This window comes from Schistocerca piceifrons, chromosome 7 (genome assembly GCF_021461385.2).
Source record: "Schistocerca piceifrons isolate TAMUIC-IGC-003096 chromosome 7, iqSchPice1.1, whole genome shotgun sequence".
Taxonomy (NCBI): Eukaryota; Metazoa; Arthropoda; class Insecta; order Orthoptera; family Acrididae; genus Schistocerca; species Schistocerca piceifrons.
This window is the reverse complement of record NC_060144.1, coordinates 186822018-186841420: the sequence shown is the minus strand read 5'-3', so window position 1 is coordinate 186841420 and position 19403 is coordinate 186822018. Positions and strand designations below refer to the sequence as shown.

Genomic DNA, 19403 nt, shown 5'->3' with positions numbered 1-19403 from the left:
AGGAGTATCCGTTATTTATTTTGGAACAATTTATTTAGGGATGGAGTATATTTATCGCACTGACAAAGAACACACGCTCTGACATCCTTGACGATGCACCCCTCTGGTCTGGATGCATACGTTGATTCAGTTGGAAAGGTGTCAGAGTCGTTGTATCCTCTCCTGAGCCAAGCTCATCCTCAACTGTTTTCACTGGTTCTTGATATCCTGTATGCTGCCACTGAGATGGTTTCTGCATGCAAGTTGGTCCCACACATGATCTGTTGGAGACAGACCTAGGGATCTAGCTGTCTGCAGGAGTAGCTCACACGGGCAGGTCATAGACGCACGTGCCATTTCCTGACGCAGGATGTCCATGCTGAACCGCTGTGAGTTCCCTCAATCAGTAACAGCCATGAACTGAAGCCATACCTGATGGCCTCCTACACTGTAAAGCCAGGATTAACACCTCTATGCCTCTCCAAAACGCTCGAGTGATATGATCTCCCTGCCCGCATCTCGTGGTCGTGCGGTAGCGTTCTCGCTTCCCACGCCCGGGTTCCGGGTTCGATTCCCGGCGGGGTCAGGGATTTTCTCTGCCTCGTGATGGCTGGGTGTTGTGTGCTGTCCTTAGGTTAGTTAGGTTTAAGTAGTTCTAAGTTCTAGGGGACTGATGACCATAGATGTTAAGTCCCATAGTGCTCAGAGCCATTTGAACCATTTTGATCTCCCTGGGTCACCACCATGCTGACATTGATCATCTGCGAGAGTGTAGAATCCTGATTTGTCTCTGAGCACAATGCGATAGCGGTCGTACACCACTCCAGATGCAGCCATTTGTGTTGTGGTGTCAACGGCAGCCTACACATGTTGTGGTAATTCCCTAGTCTGTCTGCTGCTAGTCTCCGACTGGTACAGACGCCAAATAATGTTGCAGGGAGCCCATCAACTATTCTGGGAAGGTAGGCGCAGATGTAAAGAGGTTGCGATGTGCTAGGTGGACAATACGACGTTCATATCTTGTGGTGGTCAGAAGTGGTCCACCGAAATCTTGACGATGAGTATGCTTGCCCTCATGATTCCCTGCAGTCGAACACCTTGCCACTGGCACTTCTGAACACTCCAGAAAACTAGATATTGTATGATTCGATCATCCAGCCAAATGGAGACCACTACGAGTGGCCATCAAATGCCTTGCTGAGAACTATGTCTCACACAATGACGCGGTATCTCCATGTCATTCACAGTCATGCTCTTCACGCTTGGTAACAATACTAAACACTAACAGACTCTGGTGGCCACTCTACCTGTTGCAGAGAATTGCAACTCTAATCATTCACATACCCGCTGATGGTGTGTACGTATACGAAGCTATATTGACATCAGAAAGTGTTTCCAGGACGCTTTACTTCCTTGGCAGGAAGTGTATACCAAGTGCCACCTGAAATCATTGAACACTGTATTAAATTGGGCTTCATTGTCTGCTTTCCTCTGGACCTCATGGACGTACATAGTAAATTGAGGCCGGCCGCTGTGGTCAAGCGGTTCTAAGCGCTTCAGTCCGGAACCACGCGGCTGCTACGGTCGCAGGTTCGAGTCCTGCCACGATCATGGATGTGTGTGATGTCCTTAGGTTAGTTAGGTTTAAGTAGTTCTAAGTCTAGGGAACTGATGACCTCAGATGTTAAGTCCCATAGCGCTTAGAGCCATTTGAACCATTTTTGAGCAAACTGAGTTTCACATTTTACTTAAGGTGAAAGTTTCGTACTGAATTCGTCGGGTCTGGCTGTTTAGCGGTAAAGTGCGCGCCTGGAAACACAAAACGTCGCGGGATCGAATGTCTGTCGGACGATAAAATATTTCAGTTTGCGTTTAATGCAGTCTTCACTCAGCAATGTCAGTATTCGCCAGGAATGACATGTGATTCGGACTCCACGTCGCTTAACTGTAGGTCTCCTTCCCCAGTATGTTTACTGGAGCATATGGACACGAAACGCCGAAGCGATGTCCAATTGACATACTTCCGCCAGGCCTTTGGGCCTCGCGGAATTACTGTTGTATGAGGGTGGTTTGATAAGTCTGATTTTGCAAACAAGTCACCTTACTTCTCGACATAGCCTCCTTTGAGGGATATACACCTGGTCCAGCGCTCCTCTAACATTTTCATCGAAGCGGAAAAATAGGTTACGTCCAACTCTGCAAAATACTCGTTGACTGCAGCTATCACTTCCTCATTTGATGAAAATTTCTTCCCAGCAAGTCAAAGTTTCACTTTAGGGAATAGGAAGAAGTCACTTGGCGCTAAGTCTAATGAATAGGTTGAATGAGGAACTGATTGAAAGCCCAATTCATGCTCTTTCGCGATTGGTATGGCTGATGTGTAAAATGGTGCATTATCCTGGTGAAAGAGCACTTTTTTGCATGCCAACCTTGATCCTTCTTCAGCCAATGTTTCAGTAATGAAGCGTATGGTTCTGTCATTTTTCCAAGTAATCTATGAGGATTACACCTTGGCAATCCCAAAAAACAGTGGCCATCACCTTACCAGTTGACAAAATGGTCATGGACTTCTTCGGTGCACTTGCACCAATGCTTGTCAATTGTTTTTACTGCAATTTTTCAATCTGGTGTGTAATGATCAACATCCAGGTTTCATCAACAGTCACAAATCTGCGCAAAAAGTCTTGTGGATTGCGATTAAACATCGCCAGAGATCGTGTTGGAACGTTGTGCCGGATGTGTTTTTCATCGACTGTGAGGAATCGCAGCACCCGCTTCGCACACAGCTTTTTCATAACCGACTCTCTGTGCAGAATATTATGCATTCTTTCAATTGAGATGCCTACAGTTTCAGCAATCACATGAGCTTTTATTCGGCGCTCTTGCATTACTATCATGGATTTTGTCAATGGTTTCCTTTGTAGTGACTTCAATTGGATGGCTGGAGCGCGCTTATCTTAGATGCTTGCCCAATCACTTTTAAATTCAATAATCCAAAAGAAATGATGGTCTTCAATGATGGTGCAAAGTCCGAGTAATCCTGTTTTGATTTGTGTTGTACTCCAACCCTTCAAATAAAGATGTTTAACGACAGCACGAAACTCTGTTTTCTCCATTTTCAGTCGCAGTCGACACACTGACCAATTCAGACGGTTGTCAATAATGAACTGTAGGCTACAGAGTGTCGATATTGCTTATACGTTCCTTGGAATAAGCAAGCTTATCAATCATGAAGGGCAACAAAAATGTTCCATTCTCTCCTAGAAATTCACCACACTTATCAAACAACCCTCATACTGGAATTAACAGGCCGAAGGTTTCAGACAGCTGACAGGGTATGTTCGAATCGCTCTAAGAGTACAATGTTGTCTGCCGAAGGCAAATACCTCAGCTGCAGTTGCCGACCGACATACGACATTAGTGCAGCAGAACGAACGACGCTGTTTCAATCTGGGTATTCACGTAAATATTGGTAGAACACACGTGGAAGCGTGAATAGAGCAACTGTGAACGACTGCACAATTTTCGAAATGAAAAGTCCAACCTATATTGCAAGTGTTATAGAATACTCACTTTATTGATCTCTCATGAACAACATTGTTTCCCTAAGTTCTGCACAAGGAACGTCAGCGGGTCTGCATATCCACAAACTATTCAATGGACCATATATTTGCTGGAGCGTTCACAGTGCTTATTGCGTGACATTTGTCCTGCCAGTGCGCTACAACTAAATCCATTGGTTTGTGAGAATAACAGCGATATTCACAAAGAAATATTTACAATACAACGACATTTACTAGCGTTTTATGAATTCACCTTAGAGAGAGTGCACATCTATAACATTTTTGACAGTTCAAAGAAAAAATGTACCACAATGTGTCGTAATGTTTTCAAATGTAGATTGCTGTTTTGTTTTATCCTCAACATATGCTCCTATGACAGACATTAATTTTATGGTAGAAATAAATACAGGGTGCGGCAGAACCGACTAAGCAGATTTATGGAGCAATAAAAAGTAAATTGGGTGTATAGAGAAAAAATGTTTCTCTTTTCTAAATTAGTACAATGTACCATTTTATATTCATTTAGTTTTGAAAATAATCCTCAAGATGGCAGCCGTTAGCATCAATAAATTGTTGTAGGCGATCCCTGAAGTTTCGAGCAGTTCTTGCACACATATCGCGGAGTATGGCATTCACTTCGTAAATAATCCGCTCTTTTAACTCTGGTAGGGTGTGAGGGCGGCTTTTGGAAACCTTTTCCTCCAGATATCCCCAAAGAAAGCAGTCACAAATGCTCAAATCTGGAAACCATTTCTTCAGATATCCCGAAAGAAAGCAGTCACAAATGCTCAAATCTGGTGACCGCGCAGACCACGCGACATCACCCCTCAAAGAGACGAGGCGTCCCGGAAACATTTCTCTCAAAACATCAAGTGAAATTCAAGATAGCTCCATTCTGTTGGAACTACAGGCCATGTTCTTCAACAATCCCGTCCATTCTGGGTTTCAAAACATTTTGCAGCATTGAAACATAACGTGTGGAATTCACTGTCACGGTCAATCCTTCCTCCTCAAAAAAGTAAGGGCCTACAACGCCAAACTGTGATATGGCACACCACACTGTCACTTTAGGAGAATGTTGCGGTCTTTCATCAATAATTCGGGCATTATTTTCGGCCCAGTAGTGGAAGTTTTGCTTATTCACGCACCCACTAAGATGAAACTGTGCCTCGTCACTACTGGAGAAAGCTGCATTCGGAGGGATCTGAGGAAGTATTTGCTCACACAGATTTTGACGGTTGTCGTAGTCTGCTGGGCATAATTCTTGAGCAATCATTATTTTGAAAGGATGGAACTTCAAATCGCATTGCAGAATCCTTCTGAAATCCCCAATGCAACACCAAGTCGAGCAGAACGTTGCGGCCAATGTTGAACTGCTATCACCCGCTGCACATTTTCTGGCGTACTGATGGGTTTGCGTCGGCCATGTGTATCTATTCTTAGTGTGTTACCAGTTTCCTCCAATTGCCGAACCCAGGACCGAATTTTGTTTGCATTAGGAACGCCATTGTTGGGTGGAGTGCTGAACTGTCGCCGAAAATCTCGTTGTGTAGCGATCACATATCTGCTGTTTTCATACACTACTGGCCATTACAATTGCTACACCGCGAAGATGACGTGCTACAGACGCGAAATTTAACCGGTAGGAAGAAGATGCTGTGATATGCAAATGATTAGCTTTTCAGACCATTCACACAAGGTTGGCGCCGGTGGTGACACCTACAACGTGCTGACATGAGGAAAGTTTCCAACCGATTTCTCATGCACAAACAGCAGCTGACCGGCGTTGCCCGGTGAAACGTTGTTGTGATGCCTCGTGTAAGGAGGAGAAATGCGTACCATCACGTTTCCGACTTTGATAAAGGTCCGATAGTAGCCTATCGCGATTGCGGTTTATCGTATCGCGACATTGCTGCTCGCGTTGGTCGAGATCCAATGACTGTTAGCAGAATATGGAATCGGTGGCTGCGGGAGGGTAATACGGAGCACCGTGCTGGATCCCAACGGCATCGTGTCACTAGCAGTCGAGATGACAGACATCTTATCCGCATGGCTGTAACGGATCGTGCAGCCACGTCTTGATCCCTGAGTCAACACATGGGACGTTTGTAAGACAACGACCATCTGCACGAACAGTTCGACGACGTTTGCAGCAGCATGGACTATCAGCTCGGAGACCATGGCTGCGGTTACCCCTGACGCTGTATCACAGACAGGAGCGCCTGCGATGGTGTACTCAACGACGAACCTGGGTGCACGAATGGCAAAACGTCATTTTTTCGGATGAATCCAGGTTCTGTTTACAGCATCATGATGGTCGTATCCGTGTTTCGTGACATCGCGGTGAACGCACATTGGAAGCGTGTATTCGTCATCGCCATACTGGCGTATCACCCGGCGTGATGGTATGGGGTGCCATTGGTTACACGTCTCAGTCACCTCTTGTTCGCATTGACGGCACTTTGAACAGTGGACGTTACATTTCAGATGTGTTACGACCCGTGGCTCTACCCTTCATTCGATCCCTGCGAAACCCTGCATTTCAGCAGGATAACGCACGACCGCATGTTGCAGGTCCTGTACGGGCCTTTCTGGATACCGAAAATGTTCAACTGCTGTCCTGGCCAGTACATTCTCCATATCACTCACCAATTGAAAACGTCTGGTCAGTGGTGATCGAGCAACTGGCTCGTCACAATACGCCAGTCACTACTCTTGATGAACTGTGGTGTCGTGTTGAAGCTACATGGGCAGCTGTACCTATACACGCCATCCAAGCTCTGTTTGACACAATGCCCAGGCGTATCAAGGCCATTATTACGGCCAGAGCTGGTTGTTCTGGGTACTGATTTCTCAGGATGTATGCACCCAAATTGCGTGAAAATGTAATCACATGTCAGTTCTAGTATAATATATTTGTCCAACGAATACCCGTTTATCATCTGCATTTCTTCTTGGTGTAACAATTTTAATGGCCGGTAGTGTATTAAGCGCGAACGGCAAAACCACAATGTGCACCGGTCCAGACCATTGAAATGGGGTCAACGACTGAACAAAGGCAGACCACGTGCAGCTGCCTATCTCCACCACAGCCCCAGCAGTAATCGATAGAAACCGCTTAGTCGGTTCCGCCGTACCCTTTACGAGGTGCGTTCAGTAAGTAATGCAGCACATTTATTTCTCTGCCAGTTTCGTTGAAGAAATGTGGAATCTGTTGTGGGACATCATGGAATATTCCCGCTTAGCCTCGATAGCTTCATGCAGTTCCAATATGTGGTGACGCTATCTGTAGCCTTCAAAATGGCATCTGTAGTGGCAGTACGTTCCAGGTAAAGAGCTGTCATTGAGCATCGCAGATGTTCATAGGCGCTTGTAGAATGTCTACGGAGACCTGGCAGTGAACAAAAGCACGGTGAGTCGTTGGACGAGGTGTCTGTCATCATCGCAACCAGGTCGCACAAACCGGTCCGATCTCCCGCGTGCCCGCCGACCTCACACAGCTGTGACTCCTGCGATCCTGGAACGTGCGGACACTCTCATTCGAGATGATCGACGGATCGCAATCACCTCGCTGCACATCTCTATGTCTCTGTTGGTAGTACTGACACACTCGTCCTCCCTCAGGGTGTAACGATCAACTCGGAAGTGTATTGTGCAACCCTCAGGAAATTGAAGAAACAACTTCAGAGAGTTCTTCGAAACAAAAATACAAACCAACTTATCCTTCTCCATGACAACGCAAGGCATTACACAAGTCTGTGCACCCAAGAGGAGCGCATAAAACTTCATTGGACTGTTCTGCCACATCCTTATTATAGGCCGGATCTGGCACGTTGTGACTTCCATCTCTTTGGCCCCATGAAGGATGCACTCGAGAGGAAGCAATAAGTGGATGATTAGAAGGTTATTGATGCAGCAAGACGTTGGTTTCCACATCGACCAGTAGCGTGGTACCATGCAGGCATGCAGCCCATCCAAGTAAGGTGGCATACTGCCGTTGAAGTATGTGTTGAAAAATAGGGTTTTGTACCTAAAAGTGTGGTGAACAATATGGTGCAACGTACACTTGAATGAAACCAACCTGTTTACAGAAAAAAAGTGTTGCACTGCTTATAGAACGCCCCTCGTAGTCAGTTACCTACCTGGAAATGACCAGAATGTTGTAATAAATACGTATAATGCTGAAACTTCCTGACAGATTAAAACTGTATGCCGGGCCGAGACTCGAAATCGGGACCTTTGTCTTTCGCGGGCAAGTGCTCTACCAACTGAGCTACCCAAGCAGGACTCACACCCCGTCCTCACAGCTACAATTCTGTCAGTAACTCGTCTCCTACCTTCCAAACTGCACACAAGCTCTCCTGCCAACTTGCAGAACTAGCACCCCTGGAACAACGGATATTGCGGAGTCATGGCTTAGCCACAGCCTGAGGCATGTTTCCAGAGTGAGATTTTCACTCTGCAGCGGAGTGTGCGCTGATATGAAACTTCATATGGTTCGAATGGCTCTAAGTACTATGGAACTTAACATCTGAGGTCATCAGTCCCCTAGACTTAGAACTACTTAAACCTAACTAACCTAAGGACATCACACACATCCATGCCCGAGGCAGGAATCGAACCTGCGACCTTAGCAGCAGCGCGGTTCCGGACTGAAGCGCCTAGAACCGTTCGGTCACAACGGCCGGCTATGAAACCTCCTGGCAGATTAAAACTGTGGGGACGGGTGGTCAGTCGTGCTTGGGTAGCTCAGTTCGTAGAGCACTTGCCCGTGGATGGCGATGGTCCCGAGTTCGAGTATCGGTCCGGCATACAGTTTTAATCTGCCAGGAAGTTTCATATCAGCGAAGTGTCCGCCGCAGAGTGAAAATCTCATTCTGGAAACATCACCCAGGCTGGGGCTAAGCCATGTCTCCGCAATATCCTTTCTTCCAGGGGTGCTAGTTCTGCAAGGTTCGCAGAAGAGCTTGTGTGAAGTTTGGAAGGTAGGAGATGAGGTACTGGCAGAAGTGAAGCTGTGAGGACGGGTCATGAGTCGTGCTTGGGTAGCTCAGTTGGTAGAGTACTTGCCCGCGAAAGGCAAAGGTCCCGAGTTCGTAGTCTCGGTTCGCCATACAGTTTTAATCTGCCAGGAAGTTTCATATCAGCGCACATTCCACTGCAGAATGAAAAATCTCATTATGTATAATGCTGTTTAACTGACATTTTCGACATCATATGTGTTTAATAAGGGCTATGAAATACTTAATTTGATAGCAAAATAATTTGCTGCCACCTTTAAAAAAACTTCATATTGAAATCAGAGATGATGATCAGGCGATTACATCAGGACGGTACTTTAACAGGTTTTGTCGTTTACTGTTCTCTGGCATGATATATTTACTAATTTTTATGGTTGTATTTGATTTTTTTCCACCTGGCACGATCATAGTTTCAGATTGGTTACTTAACCCTTTAAGAACGAGCATTGACATATTGCCAATGATTGCATGTTTTCGCAGCGAGATTCGTTACATCTGGTGCCAAACATAGCATTAGTTCGTAAAAACTTTGCATAGTATGAGCTCTACTTTCAGCCACACTATTTTATTTAGGGAGACGCGCAGATATGAAATTATCTCTTCACGTTCTGTCATTGTCACTGTCGGAGTGAAATCCAAAAGAAGGAAGAAAATATAGACAGGACAAAAAACTAAAGATCGGAATAATCGAAGATAGTTTAATCCTTGCGTTGGTGAATATGATGATGCTAATGAGTTTGCGTTATTTACGGTACTCAGCGCGGGTGCATATGTTTGACCATACCCGTAAATGTACAGTTTTCAAGCACTTAAAAACTACACCGAAAGTCGAAGCATGAGTTGCTCGATGCACTAAAAGGGACTGACAGGGTGTTCGTTTCCCAGATGGAGATTTTTGAATGGAAGGAAGAACCACACCATCTGAATGGTATTTACGGATGAAACGGCAAGGCGCGTAATTTCTGAACACAAACGAAAGAGGCAGTGAGCTATGCAAAAACCTTGGGTCCTTGTATTACGTCGTATTGATCACAAAACAGCTTTCATCTTAGAGTGGGTCTTCGTACCGAGAAGAATGCAGGAACTACGTGACTTGAATATCAGCATCTCAGTCTTGTAATTCTTTCAGCTATTTATGTAACTGTCAGAATTTATAACAGAATAAGACAGTAAGTTTGTCCTCTACCTGAACGGCAAGCTTTGTGTTATTTTACTTCATGATTTCTTGCGAAGATCTGCCCTGTGATGGATTGTACTGTTTCTCGGATTATGCATTTGGGAGTTGTCATTACGCGAATGTTGCACTACAGATTCTTTACTGAAAACAAGCACTTTCGAAAAAGCAATGTCAGCAGATTTATTCTATTTAATTTTCAGTGTAACATATTTTGCTGTCAGTAACTTGTCTCCTGGAAGAAACTGATTTTGCAAATAACGGTCGTTTTTGGTCAATTATGCGAGCCTTATTGAGTCTCTTCCCATTTTTGATAAATTATATACAAACGAAAGTCCTCTTAAGATCAAAAGATGGTTATTATTCAAGAAAAGACTCATTCTTCATGTGTTTAGTTTGTAGCAGAGTCCTATGGTTACATAATAGAGCTACCAATGTTTGGTGATCTGTCCGCAGAAATAGATACATTGTGCAGAAAATGGAAGAGAAACTGAAGAAAGAAGAAGTGATGTTGAGGTTGTTACGTATTTTATTGGCAGCCAAACGGATTGACGGGAGAGAAATCTGCATCCTGACAGGTAGCTGCTCAGCAAAGGTAGGTGATAGCAAAAAACAGCTGACCACAAAACTCGAAAGCAGATACAGAAACCGCAGTTTGTCCTTCGTTGCACTGAGCTTCTTGTGTGGGCAGTGAACATGTGTAATATTATTCAGATATCGATAGGACCTATTCTAAAATTTAGCTGTGAAAAGGTACGAGAAGTTGCTTTTCTATATTTTCAACTTACTTTTCTTTATAATGAGCATATGTTGCACAAACCTAATATTGGGACAAAATTTCGGAATTTATTATACGTTTCGTAAGTGACATTAGGGGGAATATTACAAAAATTTACGGAGGATTACCATAACGTGACATAACGTCACTTTCCAAGTAAAATCTTCTTTCATAAAATCCGATGAGTTGACGGGTCGTGTGATTGAACCAATAAAACTTCTTGATTACACCAGTATCGGAAGAAGACTGTGTTATATGATATTGTACGAGTTACGTTCTGAAAGTAAGTTTTGTCATTGTTTTTCACACGAAAACTTTCTTGCCAAGCCCCTCGGGGTAGCCGTGCGGTCTGGGGCGCCTTGTCACGGTTCGCGCGGCTCCCCCTGTCGGAGGTTCGAGTCCTCCATTGGGCATGGGCATGTGTGTTGTCCTTAGCGTAAGTTAGATTAAGTAGTGTGTAAGCCTAGGGACCGATGACCTCAGCAAATTGGTACCATAGAACTTACAAAAAATTTCCAAATTTTATTGCCAAAAGCAAGTACACAATGGTATCATGAGCTATACAACTTGCACTATTTTTATTACATGAGACGTTTGTCGTAGCGTGCAATTAGTTTGAGGGAACCGCTCAGGTAAAACTCGGTGACCTGCGATGCAAGGAATTGTTGCACAGCTGCTCCAACTCAGCGTTGACTTGGAAGCGATGTCCTGACAATTGGCTTTCAATGAAGGGACCAGATGAAAGTCAGATGGGGCAAGACTGCGGCTGCAGGCCGAGTAATCCAATACCTCTCCTCTGAAGCAACAAATCTGATCTGTTAAGAATCTCGCTTTGTGTGGAAATTGGAAATTTGTGGTAAGTTGTAAGGGGCCAAACTGCTGAGGTCATCGGTCCCCAGGCTTAGACAGTACTTAATCTAACTTAAGCTAACTTACGCTAAGGACAACACACACGCCCATGCCCAAGGTAGGACTCGAACCTCCGACGGGGCGAGCCGCGCGAACCGTCGCAAGGCGCCTAAGACCGCACGGCTACCCCGCGCGGCGCGCTTTGTGTGGTTTTGCTTTATCGTCTAAGAGCGCAACTCCTATACTCAAGAGCCCTGGCCGAATGGCAGAAATGAGTCTGGTGAGGGTGTCGCAATAGCGTACTGCACTGATTGTCCCTTCTTGGAGGGAATCAAGGAGAATCACACCTTTCGCATCCCGGAACACTGTGGTAGTAATCTTTCTTGTGGAAGGTGACATTTCGAATGTTTTCCTCACTGGTGACTTGGGATGCTTCTACGTCATTGAGGCGGCGTTTGGTTCTGTGGTAAAGTGGTACACATACTAGGGGCGATTGCAAAGCCTGTGCAATAATAAAAACTACTTACATGTTGGGGTAAACCTTTTTTATTTTTCGATATAGTCTCCTTTCAGACTTATACACTTCGTCCAACGCTGTTCTAATTTGTTGACTCCTTCCGAATAATAGGAATTGTCCAAGTCTGCAAAATAGCTATTAGTTGCTACAATCACCTCCTCGTTTGAATAAAATCTTAGTCCCGCCTGCCATTTCTTCAAATTGGGGAACAAACAGTAGTCCGATGGAGCCAAGTCTGGAGAATAGGGGGAATGTGAAACGAGATGGAATCCTATTTCGATTAATTTTGCGACCACAACTGCTGAGGTGTGTGCTGGTGCATTGTCGTGATGGAAAAAGACTTTTTGCAGTCCAATCGCCGGCGTTTTTCTTGCAGCTCGGTTTTCAAACGGTCCAATAACGATGAATAATATGCACCTGTAATAGTGTTACCCTTTTCCAGGTAGTCGATGAGGATTATCCCTTGCGAATCCCAAAAGACAGTCGCCATAACCTTTCCGACCGAAGGAATGGTCTTCGCCTTTTTTGGTGCAAATTCTCCGTTGGTAACCCATTGTTTAGTTTGTTCTTTGGTGTCAGGAGTATAGTAATGTATCCATGTTTCATCCACAGTGACGAAACGACGCTTAACGTCCTGCGGATTCTTCCTGAACAGCTGCAAACCATCCTTGCAACACGTCACACGATTCCGTTTTTGGTCAAGCGTGAGCAATCGCGGAACCCATCTTGCGGGTAGCTTTCTCATGTCCAAATGTTTATGCAAAATATTATGCACCCGTTCATTCGAGATGCCCACAGCACTAGCAATCTCACGCACCTTAACTTTTCTGTCTTCCATCACCATATCATGGATTTCATCAATTATTTATGGAGTCGTGACCTCCACAGGGCGTCCAGAACGTTCAGCATCACTTGTGCCCTTATGGCCACTCCGAAAATTTTGAAACTACTTATAAACTGTTGTAATCGAAGGTGCAGAGTCACCTTAATGTTTATCAAGCTTCTCTTTAGTCTCCTGAGGCGTTTTGCCTTTCCTAAAGTAATGTTTAATCATCACACGAAATTCTTTTTCGTCCATTTCTTGACAATCACTCGACTTCCTTGATTCACACGAATGCCAAACACAAAGAAATAGACCAATATGGCTGAAACTTGGTGTGCGTTCTTTCCAAAGATGCTACCAACTAAACATGAGCTCGATACGCGCCGCTGATGCTATCTCTCGGACTCTGCACGAACTTTTCAAACGTCCCTCGTATGTTTCGTCGCCTGTGGTTATTTTGAACAGGAACTCATTTCTCTCTCGCGCGTACCGCAATAAGTGATTGGTGCTTATTACCATTCTTTCACTCTTGTGATCCTTGGCCGGGGTTTTCGGCACTCATTTTGCAGACACTTTGCGGTAACCCAACACATCACGACGCATGTGATGGGCCTGAGTGCAGCCTATACGCAGTGTGGATGCCACGTCTGACACCGTTGTACGCCTGTCCATTAACACCGCGTTCTCTATTCTGGCAACATTGTTTTCATTCGTGGATTTGGAAGGACGCCCACTTCGACCTTCATTTCCACACTGTACCTTCCTTCTCTGAACATGCAACACCAGCGATTAACTGTTGGACTTTACCTCTTTACTATAAACAGTCTGTAGGCGTTAGTGGGTGACATACTAGCCCCACGTGCTCATTCATACCAGATAACAACACGCACTTCCTCTGGTGACCACGTTGTCAGTACACGTTTGTCTGCCATCGTGATGCGTACACGCCGCTCTGCTGCTAGTCTCTGTTCTTTGGCGCACTGCGCATGCGTCATACCTCATCTGCTGATGCCTCTTTCGTCGGTGATCCAGCAATCATATGGCGTCTGTTTGTGTCACCTGGTGTTGCTTCTTCTCTTTCAGAAACAAGGACGACAATTACTTTTGGAACGTCCCTCGTAAAATGAAGTCTGAGAGCACCAAATAAACGTTTTAAACCTTTTATTTACAGAAGGCGCTGCAACTCGTCTAAGCCTTTAAATGCCAAATTCTTTTCCTTCTTCATATCCGAACGATGAGGGATAAATTATTATTGAAAAGCCCAAAAGTAATTAATCATTTTACCATTGGATTTGCTTCCGGAATGTAGATAGAGTAGCAATTTCTTTTCCATATGTGTGTAAAGCCTAGTTTTCACGACGACACTAGGTTGCAGGCAACTGTGATACCGGCCACTGCGCATAGACACGGCGCGTTTGCGCAACTCGTCGGTGAATTAAACAATTTCGGCGTGTTCCAACTTTGGCGACAATAGTTGCATGAGTTTTGAGATTATGTATGTTCGTAGAGTGTAGACAAAGTGAAATATAAAGTGGGGAATGGAGGATAATCTTCGCTTTTTGGATGTCTATGCTTTGCATAAGTGTTTGTGGGATATCAGTGATGCTGATAACAAAAATAAGCAACATATTGTTGCTCCTGAGACCGTCACGTGCGATCATAACATAGATACACTACTGGCCATTAAAATTGCTACACCACGAAGATGATGTGCTACAGACGCGAAATTTAACCGACAGGAAGAAGATGCTGTGATATGCAAATGATTAGCTTTTCAGAGCATTCACACAAGGTTGGCGCCGATGGCGACACCTACAACGTGCTGAGATGACGAAAGTTTCCAACCGATTTCTCATACACAAACAGCAGTTGACCGGCGTTGCCTGGTGAAAAGTTGTTGTGATGCCTCGTGTAAGGAGGAGAAATGCGTACCATCACGTTTCCGAGTTTGATAAAGGTCGGATTGTAGCCTATCGCGATTGCCGTTTATCGTATCGCGACATTGCTGCTCGCGTTGGTCGAGATCCAATGACTGTTAGCAGAATATGGAATAGGTGGGCTCAGGAGGATAATACGAAACGCCGTGCTGGATCCCAACGGTATCGTATCACTAGCAGTCGAGATGACAGGTATCTTATCCGCATGGCTGTAACGGATCGTGCAGCCACGTCTCGATCCCTGAGTCAACAGATGGGGACGTTTGCAAGACAACCATCTGCACGAACGGTTCGACGACGTTTGCAGCAGCATGGACTATCAGCTCGGAGACCATGGTTGTAGTTACCCTTGACGCTGCATCACAGACAGGAACGCCTGCGATGGTGTACTCAACGACGAACCTGGGTGCAAGAATGGCAAAACGTCATTTTTTCGGATGAATCCAGGTTCTGTTTACAGCATCACGATGGTCGCATCCGTGTTTGTAGACATCGCGGTGAACGCACATTGGAAGCGTGTATTCGTCATCGCCATACTGACGTGCAACCCGGCGTGATGGTATGGGGTGCCATTGGTTACACGTCTCGGTCACCTCTTGTTCGTATTAACGGCACTTTGAACAGTGGATGTTAAATTTCAGATGTGTTACGACCCGTGGCTCTACCCTTCATTCGATCCCTGCAAAACCCTACATTTCAGCAGGATAATGCACGTCCGCATGTTGCAGGTCCTGTACGGGCCTTTCTGGATACCGAAAATGTTTGACTGCTGCCCTGACCAGCACATTCTCCATATCTCTCACCAATTGAAAACGTCTGGTCAATTGTAACCGAGCAACTGGCGCGTCACAATACGCCAGTCACTACTGTTGATGAACTGTGGTATGGTGTTGAAGTTGCATGGGCAGCTGTACCTGTACACACCATCCAAGCTCTGTTTGACTCAATGGCCAGGTGTATCAAGGCCGTTATTACGGCCAGATGTGGTTGTCCTGCGTACTGATTTCTCAGGATGTATGCACCCAAATTGCGTGAAAATGTAATCACATATCAGTTCTAGTATAATATATTTGACCATTTTAAGGAATATTGTTGATAGGAGGGGAGGCTGCACAATTCAAGAAGCTACATTCTTTATTCAATCTTCTTCTATTTAAAACGTCGCACAGTGCTCTCCGTTCACATATGTCTGAATTTTGAAATATTGGCACTGTTCAGGTCTATCTTCAAGAGAGTAGTTTGCAAACCATTCTCTTTTTAATGCGGCCTGCTTCGGATAATTACTGATGTTAATATTAATAATTATTACTTTTAATAATTATTGGTGTTAATGAAAAAGCGTCATCATCAACTAAAACCGCATCTTATAGCTTGCCGAGTGTTCTCGATTGTAATGCATGCAATGTGATACGTAATTTTAGTTCTGGCGACAGTGCTTCATGCATTACAGTATCTTTATTCCTTATCGCATAATTAACTCTATTTAGAAGAAAGGTTAACAGTTCTGATGACATTCTAAGATAATTAAAAGAACTTCTTGGGTCTTCCATTGCAAATTATTTCAGCAAGGATGCTGAGAAACCGTGCTGACGTTTTTTCTTCATCCAGTCACGAATCGAAACACGTTTCTTAATTTTTTCTTATGTAGCGGTTCCACGCAACAAAATTTAAGTGCATCACAAGTGGTGCGACGTACAGCTGCCAAAACTTTCATTTCAGACACGACTCAGGAACCCACAAAACGAAGAAACTGAAATATATACTGGTTTCGCCGTGTCTACAGTCAAATATGAAACCATTTGCGCGCAACTCGTTTCACGCAACGAGTGGCGCAACCCAATGTCGTCGTGTGAACTAGGCTTAACAAAGAATGATTAAATTATACTGGATCGTAGTTATTTATAAATTACAGCGTACAAGAACAGCAATTTAATATAATAGGTATTTCTAACTTTGACAATGTCGCTTCTCTGCACAAATACACGAAATGAACGAGAAACAAGCACTTAGTTTTCGCGTCCCGTGCTCACATTTGCTTACAACGCTGTCTCAGCGTATAGTGGCGCGCACTCATGCGGCAGACTGCTACTAGAGGCCGCACCGTAATTAAAGGGTTAAGAGACTTTGCTAGCAAGTATTCCCCGTGCGTCCCGCCTGGCGCTCCAGATGACAGCAGAAAGCATTTAGCAGGCTTTGCTGGTGAGACTGAGACAACCCGCGTGTACTCACAACTCTCGATGTACATGGGGCAGACCTGGATGTCCATGGGGTAGAGCTGGAACTCCATCTGGCAGGCGATGATGGCGTGCATGCGCGCCGCGTAGCGCACCGTCTTGTTGCGGAACAGCGTCACCGACGAGAACTCGTGCGTCAGCTTCGCGATCTCTGAGAACACACCGAGTAACGAAACAGCTCCAGCGGGTACTCCAGGTCCACGATGGAATGCCAAAAGCGTGATCTCAAGAGCACTGTGTACTCTAGGTTTCCACTGACACAGCACCACGTCCAAAATACACTGACAGAAAAAAAATCCCAATTAATGTAGATTGAAACTTCTTTATTTAAATGAGTGTGTCTGTACTTAAATTGCTGAATGACTGAGGAGATGAAACTTCTGCGTTATTTGATTCTGAAACAGCTGAGTAAAACTGGACGTACTGAGACTACTTTCTCTTTACTTTTTCTTATCATGTCGATGCTGACGCACAACATTCTAGCGCAACGTAATCTGACTGCTAAAAAAATTACAACCTGACTTCAAATAATTAAATCAAAAGAGTGGCTTTGGCTAAAAAGAAATCATAACAATAACCTATACATTTCATTAAGCACTTACCTCACAAAAATATTCATTACGCGAACTACTGCAAGACAGCGAACGTCAATACTGCCGGCTAAATGAAAGATTCTAACTACTAAAGCCACTAACTACTAATAGGCATGTGGTAGGCAAAGGAAAGATTTTGTTGCAAACCAAATAACGTATTTTTTTTACCTTAATAATGTGACATCCAGTTCAAACACGAATATAAATCGTCATTGACATCTAATACGAAGGTATAGAATCATGAATAATATTCAATCTCCGAGTCGAACATGTACAGATCGTTAGCCTACGCTAACACTTCAGACCTCTAACCTCCACCAATGCTAACTTCTGACATCTAACATCCATCACTGCTGGTTGTTCACCTCCAACTGCCCAACAGTACTTCCATCACTGCTGGCGACTGACTTCCAACTCCCAACACTACTGGCGATTAACTTACAACAACGACTCCAACGAGCTACAGAGTCTCTTACAAAGAAAGTGCAGTCAGAGATCCAATGCAAAGCGCTACACAGCGTTGCCAACACAGAAGCAGCCCACTTACAAATTAATGAAATTTCAGGAATACGTTTGTCTGGGTAAAGTATTTAAGTGACTAACGTTGCAAGATCACAGGTTAGTGTAGTGCGAGATAAGCCATTGCAAATGTGAAACGGTGGTACAGTAATACTCGTAATACAGTATACTCGTAATTAGTGTAATCGCAAAAATGTTGACTGCAAGCAAACAAACGTGTATGCATTGTGTCGTACAGGCGTCAGGTGTCTGTCCATGGGATGGAGTTCCATGCCTGTTGCTCTTGTCCAGTCAACTAGTTAACGCTGGTTGGGGATGACGTTGGAGTTGCTGCTCGAGGAGCCGGCTGGGGACTTTAATGGCTAGGCGGTTCAGTCCGGAACCGCGCGACTGCTGCGGTCACAGGTACGAATCCTGCCTCGGGCATGGATGTGTGTGGTGTCCTTAGGTTAGTTAGGTTTAAGTAGTTCTAAGTTCTAGGGGACTGATGACCTCAGAAGTTAAGTCCCATAACGCTCAGAGCCATTTGAACCGTTTGAACCACAATGGATATATACTCGTATGTAACAGACAGCATCTCATGATGGCAGCAGGCACCGAAACGCGTCGTGCCTTTTGATATTGGAAAATAAACGTGATTGACGGCCGGAGTGACCGAGCGGTTCTAGGCGCTACAGTCTGGAACCGCGCGACTGCTGCGGTCGTAGGTTCGAATCCTGCCTCGGGCATGGATGTGTGTGTTGTCCTTAGGTTAGTTAGGTTTAAATAGTTCTAAGTTCTAGGGGACTGGTTCACCTCAGAAGTTAAATCCCATAGTGCTCAGAGCCATTTGAACCATTTTTGCTCTTTGATGATGTCCCATACTTGGGCACCTGGAGACAGATCTCGTGATCGAGCAGGCCAAAGGAACATGTCGGGGCTTGGTAGAGCATGTTGGGTTACAATAGTGGCACATGGGCAGCCATTATCTTGTTGGAAAACACCCTCTGAAATGCTGTTCATGAATGGTAGTGAAACAATTCGAATCACAATATTAACGAACAAATTTGCAGTCAGGGTGCTTGGGGTAACCGTGAGAGTGTGTCTAGGCCGTAGACAAGTTGGTTGCAGGTGCTCGCTTGTCTTCATAATGATTACAAGACCATCAATGGCGCCGAGGCAGTCGGACAACAAATGACAAAAAATGTTTTTCATGTAATGCAACGCAAATTATTGTCGTGTGATTAACACTTTTTCGAGAATGAGATTTTCACTCTGCAGCGAAGTGTGCACTGATATGAAACTTCCTGGCAGATTAAATCTGTGTGCTGGACCGAGACTCATATCAGCGCACACTCCGCTGCAGACTGAAAATCTCATTCTGGAAACATCCCCCAGGCTGTGACTAAGCCATGTCTCCGCAATATCCTTTCTTCC

The 19403-nt window shown here is 44.8% G+C and overlaps 1 protein-coding gene across 4 annotated transcripts in view; it reads right to left on the bottom strand.

Annotated features, from left to right (window-relative positions):
* The window catches only part of LOC124805084 (glycine receptor subunit alpha-3), a 603880-nt gene that overhangs the window by 155246 nt on the left and 429231 nt on the right, over nucleotides 1-19403 (bottom strand). For all 4 annotated transcript variants that reach the window (XM_047265520.1, XM_047265522.1, XM_047265521.1 and 1 more), the window contains exon 6: nucleotides 16871-17026. In XM_047265520.1, coding sequence (XP_047121476.1) covers nucleotides 16871-17026 — 156 coding nt within the window. The remainder of the gene's footprint in view (nucleotides 1-16870; nucleotides 17027-19403) is intronic.